Source organism: Trachurus trachurus, assembly GCF_905171665.1.
Source record: "Trachurus trachurus genome assembly, chromosome: 22".
Taxonomy (NCBI): domain Eukaryota; kingdom Metazoa; phylum Chordata; class Actinopteri; order Carangiformes; family Carangidae; genus Trachurus; species Trachurus trachurus.
In genome coordinates this window covers 3,486,676-3,499,129 of record NC_139907.1, presented here as the reverse complement: position 1 = coordinate 3,499,129, position 12,454 = coordinate 3,486,676, and the positions used below count along the sequence as shown (strand labels likewise).

Genomic DNA, 12,454 nt, shown 5'->3' with positions numbered 1-12,454 from the left:
AAAAGTGTCCAAAAACAAGCTGCTTTTTATGTGATGAGTCTTATTTTAAGTATAATGAGATTTGTTTTGACTAGAAATTAAATTTCGACTAGGAATAAGACAAATATTCTTGAGTTTTTGCAGTGTAACATATACAAAACTATTAAAAAAGTGAGGAAATGCATTAAAATACTGCAATTAAATGCAACTTCAACAGTGATTGTCGACGCAACAACCCCAGATCTATGCAGTCCTCCTCCATGTTGCTGCTTTATGGATTAAAAATAACTCATGTTGCTGCTTGTTCATTCAGTTTGTACTGTAAATCCTCCGGTGTGCTGCTTTATAATTGTCTGCGTCATCATCACTGCTTTGTCACGCAGCATAAAACAGCCTCTTTACTCCTTTATAGGTAAATGATTTTATTTATTGGGACGGGGCAGCAGCTATTTCACTTATTAAGATTTACCTATCAATCACTCTGAGGTTCAGATCAGGACTTATCGTGCAGAATCAAACTAGTTTACCCTGTTCTCTGGGACCACATCCAAAACCACAGAGAGAGGGTGTGTGTGTGTGTGTGTTTTGTGAGTTGAATAAAGAGCTGCTGGCTCGGCTCGTCGCACAACTCATGACAGATCAGTGACAGGGGACAAAACAGCTGTCACCTCCAGTTTTCTGGCAGGATTTTCTCGCCTCGTTCACATGAAGCTGCCGTGAACATTTTAAAGTTTTTAATAATCCACATTTTTAAGCCGGTGCTTTAACTTTAACTTTGACTCTAACCCTCCTCTCCCCTGAAGCTGTTCCTCATTCTGCAGTGATTGTGTAACGCAGCACAGAAAAATCAGAATTCAATCTGCAAAATTAAACACATCTGAGAATAAATCTGAGAAAATGCAGCAAATTAAAAACAAATACGTTTTAATGCCGCTTCACACTGAGTTGTTTGTTTTCATGCAGTAGAATAAGAGGTGACTGACTGTTGTGTTGTGCATGTTGTCAACTTTTATCTTTTGGCTTTCCACTCTGCTTTAAATGCAAGAAATGTTGGCGGCGCTGCAGCTTCCATTCTGTTTTTAAGTATCCCATGACTGGTGCTGGTGGCTTCTGGGAAATCTCTTTGCTTAGCTCCTCTGTTTTCATAATTACAGCATAATGAATGAATAAGGTATTTCAGGACGAGACGGAGTAGAGGAGCTTTATGTCTGCAGCTTCTGTCTGATCGTCCTTCTGTCAGTTACAAGATGCAAATAAACCAACAGAGCTACTTGGAGTCCATTTATCTCAAAGGGATAGTTCAACATTTTGGCAAATTGGCCCATTGCCATAATCCCTATAGTCATAGCAGTAGGTTCATTACCTTTATTTGTCGGTGCAAGCTATTTTTAGAACGGTGGAGCAGAGCCGTGAGCTGCTCAGAGCTACGCTATGGAGGCTCATTATGGGATTTCTTGGTTTCCCTCATCAAACTCATCAAATACACAATCCAACAACTCCACAACACTCTGGTGGACAAGTTGTGACCTGCACATTCACCACGCTATGAGATAATAACACAACGTTACCACACAGAGTTGTTTTAGAGGGAAATTCATGCAAAACCGCTGATGCGCATTCCCGTTGGAAGCAGTTTTTCATCAAGCAGTCTCTGCATTTACCTCTAAAACAACTCTGTGTGGTAACGTTGTGTTATTATCTCATAGCGTGGTGAATGTGCAGGTCACAACTTGTCCACCAGAGCGTTGTGGAGTTGTTGGATTGTGTATTTGATGAGTTTGATGAGGGAAACCAAGAAATCCCATAATGAGCCTCCATAGTGTAGCTCTGAGCAGCTCGCGGCTCTGCTCCACCGTTCTAAAAATAGCTTGCACCGACAAATAAAGATAACGAACCTACTCCTAAAACCTATAGGGATTATGGCAATGGGCCAATTTGCCAAAATGTTGAACTATCCCTTTAATTATTGTAGTTGATGATGATAATATTATTGTCTTACTGTTATATATAATATTCAAATCAAGCTAAACCTCAAAGTTTAGGACTAACCTCAACTTAAATGACTTAATCCAAGAATTGCTTCAAACATCTTCAGTCATTAACTCACTAATGTCTTCATCACCTAGGCAACACCTGATCGCAAGGCCCAGGAGGTGACGTGCTGGCTGGTCCAGGCCTACGACGAGCTGCTGGAGGGCTGGGACTCCACCGAGGGAGAGAGCTACTCAGAGAGATACCATGTGTGTTTCTATCAGGGTGCACGTTGACTAAACATCCTGTTACATGTTGCATTTACAAAACGTAACACTCAACACGTCCATTTTCCTTCCGTCCCTCAGGTATTTCAGACCTTCCTCGTGTCCTTCAACGAGCAGCGGCGGCCCATCATGCCTCTGCTGACGGCGATGAGACGATCCCAGAAACTGAGCGAGGAGCAGCGAGCCCTCAGAGAGGCGTGGGACACCCTCACTGAAAAGGTGGATTCCACTCAAAACTCTGTCTCGTTTAAAACCCGAAGAAACCGTAGGAACTTGTACAACAGTTTTAATGTTAAAAAATAACTCATAAATTAATTTATTGTATCGACTATAATGACTAGATAGCTTGATAGATAATTTATGAATAAGGGGTGGGAGTAAATAAGTTTTACTTCTTCCCACTCATTTCGGATATGAAAAAACAAACAAACCAAAAAATCAAATGATCTTTATTTTCAATTATTTTATTTTATTTTATTTTTTTGTTCATATGTTGTCTTTGCAAAGTTTTTATTTGTTATGTCTGTCCATTTCTGTATTATGTTTTATTTCTTTTAACATGTCCGAAATAAACTTATGTGGTTGGTGTTTATACTACACAACCAAATATAGAAACAAAACATTCATGTTCCTATTCTGTTCTTCTTTGCCCTGAAAAAAACATGTAGCTTGTTATGACATGTAATGAAATCTTTCGTGTCTGTTTTTAGCTGCGTGAATACAAAATAGAGTTAGATAAGAGTCTCCCGGCGCCGCTGGACAGCGTGGCCCGCTGGCTGCTGAAGGCCGAGGCGGTTCTGGCCGAGGAGGAGGGCGACCCGCAGGACCACGGCCGCGCCGCCGACGATGCCAAAGAGAAACAGGAGCTGCTCAAAGTGAGTGTTTACTGCAGAGGTGACTGAACACCATGTAAAGGACAAAAAACTAACATCAACCAAATAAAAAGCATTATGTTCAGAGGGATTGTTGAACAAAATTTGGAAGAGCTCTATAGTTTTGAAAAATTGAAAACTACATGATAATATATATATTTTTAAATCCAAATAAAATATTGTATTTTTTTATGCCTGTGTTAGAACATTTTTCAATGCCAATACTTGTTTCAGTGTCAATACAACTTTTATTACAATGCCAAATTCTGTTTTCAATGCCAATTTTTAATGTCAGGGAAATGGCTGCATATGTAGCGCCACATTGTGTAATAATGTAATAAATGTTCATGTAATAACGTTGCATTTTGCAATAATCTGCCACATTTTGTAGTAAAACTCTTAAACACAATATGTAATAAAGTTTGCCGCTTTTTGCAATAAGTTGTTACATATTGCACCAAATTATTGCATTTTCTTCATAAAAAAATGCAACACCCGGATTTTGTAATAATTTGGTGCAATATGTAACAACTTACTACAAAACGCGACAAACTTTATTACACATTGTGTTCAAGAATTTTATTACAAAATGTGTCATTATTACAGCATGAGGTGAAAATGTATGACATTACTACATAATGCGGCGCTACAAGCTCTCCTCTTTGAGAAGTGGTATAAGTTGTGCTGAGTGTGTAAATGTACATGTAAAGGAACTAAGGCCCTGTTTATACATACGCGTTTATTTTTTTAAAACAGAGACATTAGCCATCGTTTGCACCCTTCGTTTTAGACGCAAACGGAGAATTCGCCCCTGAAAACGATTCTTTCTAAAAACTCCGGCTAGAGTGGAGATTTTGGAAAACTCTGTTTGCACATTTGCAGAGAAAAACAGAGTTTTGGGTAGCCGACGTCAGACCCTCCCCAATTTCTTTTTGTGCCCCCAAATAGTTTACTTTAGGCGTGCTCCTTGGGAAAAATGTTATGGTGGAGCCCTCGCTACCGCAAATGCTCAATAAAATGCTCCTGCGACACTTATTGTGATTTATTGAATGTATTTTCAACTACAAACAAGCCTAACACGCAACTTATATATTCCAATCAATTTCTAATTTTGTGACTCCGCATTTCTTTGTAAGTTTTTTATTTGTCATGATAGGTCTTAAATTTCATCCATAATGGTCTTAAAAAGGTCTTAAAAAGTCTTAAATTTGAGCTGGTGAAACCTGCAGAGACCCTGGTCTAAGTGTTGAACTGTGCCGTAGGTTTGCCTGGAGGAGATGCCGCAGCAGGTCAGGACCTTCCAGTCCTTCCAGAACCTGGACGAGTACGCGAACATGATGGTTCCTGCAGACAAGATGGAGGAGCTGAAGAGGAGGTGAGGGATCCGAGAGCTGCAGTAAATGTTCCCGTCAGTCAGCACTTCACAGTTGAACCTTTTCTCCGTCTGGCTCTCCTCACCAGGTTCACCGGGGTGAGAGTGACGGCTAAGTACCATGGGATCAAGCTGGAGTACCGGGAACACCGCCACACGGTGCTGGATCTGTTGGGCCAGATCAGGACCAAGCTCCGTGTCTGGAAGAGGCCGTTCATCTCTCCAGAGGCCGTCAGGGTGCTGCTGCAGGAGTGGCATGTGAGTCATCATCACTGATCACACACGACAGCTTCAAAACACACTTGTTATGTTTACACCAGTTAGATTTTAGATACAGACATTAGGCGTCCTCCTAACCGTGTCCACATCTGCATATTTATAGCTGAATAGATGAATAGATATAGAATATAAAGTAATAAAGTAACCCTAACCCTATGTCAAGCCATTTTAACATTTAAAAGCCAGACTGGATATGTGTTGCAGATATCTGTAATTCAGTTTTGCTGAGTCAAAAAGAATATTTCAGATCCACAACTACATTCTTCCTAGGACAAATGACGCGATTTTTGCCGTTCATGTGTATGAGGTTTGTCATTACAGATATCTACAATTCAGCTGCAGATATCCACTATGTGAATTACAGATATCTGTAATTGAATTACGACTAGTACTAATTCCAGTTTGAGATATCTACAATTTGATTCTGACTAGTCATAATTCCAGTTCAAGATATCTTTAATTCACCTCAATTAAAGATATCTACATGTCCCTTTTCAGATATCTTAAATTAAGTTTTGACTAAAATGACGTTGAAGATATCTCAAACTGGAATTAGGAATAGTCATAATTCAGTTACAGATATCCGTAATTCACATAGTGGATATCTGCAACTGAATTATAGATATCTGTAATGACAAACTCCATAAACATGAATGGGAAAAGTGACGTCATTTGTCCTATAGGAAGAATGTAGTTGCAGATATCTGAAATGTTCTTTTTGACGAAGCAAAACTGAATTACAGATATCTTGAATGAAAAATCCAACTATTCGAAATGTAATTATGACTAGTCAGAAAGATGTTGTTGATATCTACAATGTTAATTCAGAATAGTCAAACGTAGCTTTTAAATGTTAAATCCACTTGCCATACATCTCTCAGTTTTTCACCCTCTCATCCATTGATGTTGTTGTTATTGTGCAGTGATTACAGCTGTAGTGACTGTGTACATGTGTTTTTCTCCACACAGGAGCTGGTGAACACACAGGAGCTGCCCACTCTGCTGGAAGCAGCTCTTCATAAGCTGAAGAAGATTTCTGAGAAATATTCAAGCAAATCAGCCCTGTGTAAGATTTCAATACAACACCATGACTCACTGAGCTGTTTTTTTATGTTTCCTATTTGATTTAAGTCAGTTTGTGTCTTATTTTTTGTGTGGATTTGTCTTGTTCCTCAGCGGGAGATTATCACCAGGTCAGTCAGCAGGTGAAGCAGCTGGAGGACGACACCGCCGTGGCTCTGGAGGAGCTGACCACGACCAAGAGCACCATGGGCCGGGTGCTGTCTGCCTGGGACTCGTACAGCGACAGCCTCAGCTCCCTGCAGGCCTGGCTGGAGCAGGGCTCTGCAACCTTCAGCCCCGGACACAGACCAGAGGTGACGCAGTTCGCATCTGAACTGAAACCATAATTTCTTCCTCCGGAGCGTTTTTTATTGATTCCACATATCAATATTCAACATTTTACATATACAATTTTCCAACAGTATAAAACATTCCTATACTTCTCCACCAGGGAGCAGGGACATAGATAAACATACATTCTCAAAGAAAGATACCGTAGAGTAAATTTGAAGAAAAAAGAAACACTATTCACTCCTGTCCTTATTTTCACATCTCTCTTACATCGGTAAACATAATAAACATATGAACAATGAACAAGTTTGTAGCCTGACCCAAGGGGATCAGTACACAGTGTCCTTACTGCACAAAGTCTGCTCTCAATGGAGACACAAAATTAACCCAGTTTTCCCAGTAATTTTTTAAAAGTCTCTGTTTTTAGTCTAGTTGAGAAAGTTAGCTTCTCCATTCTATAAATATTGAGCATTACCTCGACCCAATCCTCCATTTTTGGTGCATCAGTCTTTAGCCATTTTTAACTTTGCCACTAGCATTATTCGAAATATGTATTTTTCTCCTGGTTCTCTTTTCCCAAATATAATACATCAAATGTAAGTGGAATTTTTCCATACTCTTCTGTAACTCCTGCCAATAAGGTAGAATACAGGGGCATCCCCAAAAGATATGAAAATGACTGGCTTTATTCTGCCCACAAAGTCTCCAACATCGTGTATCTCAAGACTTCTGTTGTGCTGGTGTAATAAAGTATCTTACATGTACAATGTTCTTGTAAAATACACAGATTACAATGAGCATGTTTCCGGAGCAGTTCTGCATTTGGAGACAAATATAGAATCATAGAACAGCCTGCACTTATAGGCAGTCTTTGATTTAAATAGTTGTGTTCATGTTTCCTCCAGCTGACGCCTCAGTGTGTGTCTGAGTGGGGCTCCCGACACGCCCACCTGAACGAGGTGGGGAACTTCTTGATGGAGTCGACGGACCCTCAGAGCAGCAGGAGTCTGGCCGAGGAGCTGCGACGGCTCAACATGAACTGGGCCGAGTTCAGCAAGAGAAACACTTTCGTAAGTTGATGAACAGGAAAAACCTGGTCGGTGGGAAACAGTTAGTCAGTCGCTCGCTGCTTTTACTGTACGTTGATGCTAAACTGTCCTGACTGTCATGTCGCTGCAGCTCAGCCTGATGGAAGTCAAACATGGGACATACTGTACCCTCGTTTTTTAATCAGGATGAGTGTTGGCCCAGTTTCCTCTGTGTTTATTTCTTGCTTAAAGGGATACGCCAACATTTTTTTTTTCGTGTCTTGCCTCACTCCCGAGTCCATGACCAGCAGATAGACACCATCCTTTCGACTGTGCGTGCAGTAACAAGGGAGAGCCAGTATCGCCCGTAGTTAGCTTAGCTCAAACACTGGAAGTGTATAGGTAGTGTTAGCCTGCCTCCCCCTAAAGTCATCAGAGAAACTCTTCAACAACTCTAAACGGAAACCGGCGGGCCGATCTTCGTCTCAGAGCTGACAAAACTCTCCGGTAAGGCATCTTGAGCGGTCAAATGCCACTAACGGGACCAGATCGGTCAAAACGGAGGGTTCAAGCTAAGACGGTTTATTTTGGTTCAAGCTAGCTACATCGAGGGTAGGTTAGCTTCCTATTTCAAAGTAAAAGCACAAATTATATCGTCATGGTTTTCTGTATGTAAAGGGCAACAATTGTTTTATTTTGTGAAAGTAACCGGAAGTGCGTTGGTCACAACGGCTAGCTTGAGTAGCGCCAAATTCGTCCGAACAAAATTGTAAACAGCTGGTATTTAGACAAATTAACGACACACTGCTGATCTAAACGGCTACTTTCTCACCTAAACATGTTTGAAATGTTGATAAAGTGATATATTTACAGAGTTTAGAGCTAAAATGAAATCAGCTTCTGACTGCTGATTTCGGCTCGGGTAGGAGGCAGGCTAACACTACCTATACACTTCCAGTGTTTGAGCTAAGCTAATTACGGGCGATACAGGCTCTATCTCCCTTGTTACTGCACGCACAGTGGAAAGGATGGTGTCTATCTGCTTGTCATGGACTCGGGAGTGAGGCAAGACATGAAAAAAAAATGTTGGCGTATCACTTTAATGCGTCATAGCTTTGTGAATTAAAGGTATAATTGTTATAATTAACCCCAGGCTCTTGCGTACTCCACCTCTTGTTGTGTTGTGTTGTCTTTGTGCATTCTCATGCAGCTTCTTTTAGTCTGGCATTAACAAACAAAAGACAACAGCCATTAAAATATCAACCGTAATGACTAATGGAACATAAATTTAACAGCCCAAGCCTGTCTGATCTGTTTTCGAGCTAAATCAAACAAGCAGCATTTGTTCCTCTTGCTTTTCCTCTCTGTTATTTAACATTCCTACTTGTGTGTTTTCCAGGACAACGTGCCTGAGCCCAGTGCTGAGGACCAGACCAGACCCCAGGACCCCCAGGCTCTGATCAGAGAGGCCACTCTGATTCTCAGGGAGCCCGTGGAGGCGATGGCAGGTCCTTTACGCACATACAGGAAAAGAATCCAGGTCGGTTTGATTGAGTTGAGCTGCCTGGTTTTTTTTTGTTTTGTTTTTTTACACACTGTTATGATTCTGTTACTCTGAACCACTCACACGTTTTCTTCCCTTCAGTTCATAATGAGGAAGTTGAAAGAGGTGGATGTAGATGCTCTGATGCCTTCGCCAGAATGTCCCACAGACCAGTTACAGAAAGTGAAGCTTGCTATGCCTGAAGTATGAAAGATTTTGCTCAAATTTGTTCAAACATTTCATCACATTTTATAATCAAATAGCTCCCGACAGCTGTGATTTGTGAGTGTGCACTGGACGCTAAGTTTATTCATCCATTGTCATCTGATTTCGTTCTGTCACCAGGTGATGCAGACCCTGTTTGAGGCTGAACAGGTGTGTGCAGAGCTGCAGCACAGTGTGTCGGGTCTGGACAGTCGCCTGGCTGAGCTCCTGCACTGGGAGACGGAGGCCAGGGACCTCTACCAGCTGCTGAGGGCCGCCGAGCAGCAGAAGCAGCGGGGCCAGGACCCTCGAGCCCGGGTAAAACCATCCACACAGGTTGTTCTGTTATATCTCTTATGCATATTTGAGGGAGCGCTGGTGGTCATTTAAATCAAAGATAAAAAGATAAAAGTAAACAAATATAAAAGCAAGGAATGGGCACAAACTAAAAACAGGAATAACAGAAATAAATAAGATAAAATAGTACATTCATAAAAAATGGCAAATAGTCAGTGCAAGAGAGTGTATGTGTGGACTAAAGTGCAAGTCAGTGCTTTGTTGCAGGTAATGATGGAAGGGAGTTCATCAACCTCACAGCCTCAGGGAAGAAGCTGGATCTCAGCCTTGATGTTTTGGCTTTTAGGCTTCTCAACCAAATCCTTATATTCCCACAGGTCCTTATTTCCCGTGGTCTACAGCTGGAGGGTCAGGTGGTGACGGAGGAGCAGGACCTGCAGGTGATGGTGATGACGAATCAGAAGAGTTCTCCGATCCAGTACCTCCACGCCTCTGCTATACAAGACCGAGTGCGAGCGGCTGTTGCTCAGTCACAGGCCAGTACACAGCACATTAACTTCTCCATGTTCTGTAAGAGAAGAGTGCAGCAGGAGATGCATGTTAATAAGATAATTACAATATTAGGTTTTCTCATATGTGTGATTTGAAATGCAGGAGACTGTGGGCATGTTGAGCAGCCTGGGAGCCAGAAGAGACAGAAGCAGAAGTCCTCCAGACGATACTCCTCCACCAAAAGTCCTTGTTCAGACGAAACAAAAGCCTCAACATCTGCGACAGTCAGACACCAGCCAGCTGACGCAACAGCCCGAGGCAAAGTTGGTGTCTCATCAGGTTCACGAAACCTTTATTCCAACGATAGTGGTGCAGGAATACAGAGAGGAGATGATGCCCTCTCAGTCTCCTCCTCTGCCATATTCCTACGCACAAGCTCTAAAGCAGACCAGGACGAATTCACCACCAGAAGTCCAGACTCAGGCCTGGTCAGAGACCGCTGCACAAAATCAGCAGCAGACTCAGGAGCAAAGACTAATACAACAGCAGGAACAGCTGCTGCAGCAAGAACAAATCAACAAGCTAAAGGAAAAAGAGCTGCAACAGCAAGAACTAATGCAGCAGCAACAAACACAAGAAGTGCAACAGCAGGTGGAAACGCAACTACAACAACAACAGCAGCAGAAAAAGGAACAGCAACAGGTGGAGCAGCAGCTTCAGAAAGTGGTTCAGCAACAAGTGGTAACACAAACACAGGTTGAAACACAAGTCAAACAGATGCCAGCTGTAAAGAAACAACTGGTAAGCTCAAGTGAGCTTCAAAGCAAAAAGGCTCGAGCCATGAAGAACCGCCCCTGGCTCCAGAAACCGGGTTCAGGAGAGCAGAAACCTCCTGGTCCAGCTTCAGAGCGGGATTCTGCTCAGGAGCCCGTTCAGGCGACACAGACGACGCAGCCAAAGTCAGACAAAGTGACGGCATCGGTTCACGTTGTTCCTCAGCAAACAGGAAGTCCCAAACTTCAGCCTGAGGCGAAGGCTAAGACCACTAAGGCACAGGCACAACAACAGAAAAAAGAGCCAACAAAACAAACACGACGACCTCCAAGTCCAGGAGCCCAACAGCACAAGCGACAAGAACCATCGCTGCAGCAACAAAAACAGCCCCAACAACCACGGCCTACTTCGAGACAGACACAACCAGAGACTGACACCAAAGGTAAATCCAAGAAGGCACCAACTACAGCTCAGTCTGCACCACAGACAGTGGTCCAAGCACAGACAACGACTGTGTCCTCAACAAAGACCATGTCACAAACCAGAGTGAGCCAAGGCCAGTCACAGACGCAAGTCATTTCACAGGCCCATGGTCCTGTGAAAGCACAATCACAGGTCCAGTCTCATGCTCAGGTTCAGTCCCAACCAGTTCAACCTCAGCAGGGTTTGCATCCACACAGTCAGGCCCATGGTCCGGCTCTAGCTCAGGTCAGGCCTTCTTCCCCAATGCAGGCCCCTCTACCAGGTCAAATTCAGACTCCTGTTCCATCCCACGTTCAGCTTCGTACTCATCCACAGTCATGGTCTCCTGTCAGACCCCCCTCCCCTAAGCCGCCAACACCAACACCGACAGCTGATCCTCAGACCCATTCCCAACCGATGGCCCATCCTCCACCAACGGCCCATCCTGAAGCATCTGCACAGTCAATGGCCCAGGTCCAAACCCATCCTCAGCCAAAGGCCCATCCTCAAGCACCTGCACAGTCAATGGCCCGGGTTCAAACCCATCCTCAACCAAAGGCCCATCCTCAAACCCAAGTTCAGTCAATGGCCCGGGTTCAAACCCATCCTCAGCCAAAGGCCCATCCTCAAACCCAAGTTCAGTCAATGGCTCAGGTCCAAACCCATCTTCAGGGAAAGGCCCATCCTCAAACCCAAGTTCAGCCAATGGCGCAGGTCCAAACCCATCCTCAGCCAAAGGCCCATCCTCAAGCACCTGCACAGTCAATGGCTCAGGTCCAAACCCATCTTCAGGGAAAGGCCCATCCTCAAACCCAAATTCAGTCAATGGCGCAGGTCCAAATCCATCCTCAGCCAATGGCCCACCCTCAAACCCAAGTTCAGCCAATGGTCTGGACAAGTCAGGGCCAACCTTTGCCGCAACATCATACCCAAGTTCAACCTGGAGCCCCGACTCAGTATTCCACTCATGCTCAGGCATTAGTCCAACAGCCGGGCCACTCCTCCCAGAGCCAGCTGCAGACGTGGACTCAAGTCAGAACCTCGTCCCCGATATCTGTCCCGTATCCACAGGCTGCAGCACAACCTCAGCTGTACCCCCAAGGTTACCCCCAGACTCAGTCTCCAACCCAAACAGGAGTTTGGACACCTCAGCAGAGACACCCCATCCCTCCACCTTATCATCCAGAAACACATCAAGCTTTGCAGTCCCAAGCCCATCCAGCTGTTCAGGCTTTACCACAGTGGGCCCAGACTGGACCTCAGGTAGGAGCACCTGGGTATGCTCATATGGGGCCATCGTACGCGCCTCCTCAGATGCATCCACAACCCCAAACACAAGCCTGGGCTCAAGCACAAACCCAAATGAGGCCACACAGTCCCATGCAACAACAGCCTCAGATGAGACCTTATAATGTTGCTCATATCCAGACGCAACAAGGCCAACAAGTGCAGCAGCAGCAGCAGCAGCAGCAGCAGCAGCAGCAGCAGCAGCAGCAGCAGCAGCAGCAGCAGCAGCAGCAGCAGCAGCAGCAGGCTCGTGT

The 12,454-nt window shown here is 43.9% G+C and overlaps 1 protein-coding gene across 1 annotated transcript in view; it reads left to right on the top strand.

The window, feature by feature from the left end:
- syne2b (spectrin repeat containing, nuclear envelope 2b) overlaps window positions 1-12,454 on the top strand; it is a gene marked incomplete at its 5' end in the record, with an annotated part of 175,557 nt that overhangs the window by 18,110 nt on the left and 144,993 nt on the right. The window contains 15 exons of the mRNA XM_083998509.1: window positions 2,106-2,219; window positions 2,319-2,456; window positions 2,948-3,112; window positions 4,372-4,484; window positions 4,571-4,739; window positions 5,730-5,826; window positions 5,937-6,136; window positions 7,019-7,183; window positions 8,541-8,681; window positions 8,787-8,888; window positions 9,030-9,206; window positions 9,563-9,721; window positions 9,840-11,447; window positions 11,491-11,888; window positions 11,985-12,154. Coding sequence (XP_083854635.1) covers window positions 2,106-2,219; window positions 2,319-2,456; window positions 2,948-3,112; window positions 4,372-4,484; window positions 4,571-4,739; window positions 5,730-5,826; window positions 5,937-6,136; window positions 7,019-7,183; window positions 8,541-8,681; window positions 8,787-8,888; window positions 9,030-9,206; window positions 9,563-9,721; window positions 9,840-11,447; window positions 11,491-11,888; window positions 11,985-12,154 — 3,916 coding nt within the window. The remainder of the gene's footprint in view (window positions 1-2,105; window positions 2,220-2,318; window positions 2,457-2,947; window positions 3,113-4,371; window positions 4,485-4,570; window positions 4,740-5,729; window positions 5,827-5,936; window positions 6,137-7,018; window positions 7,184-8,540; window positions 8,682-8,786; window positions 8,889-9,029; window positions 9,207-9,562; window positions 9,722-9,839; window positions 11,448-11,490; window positions 11,889-11,984; window positions 12,155-12,454) is intronic.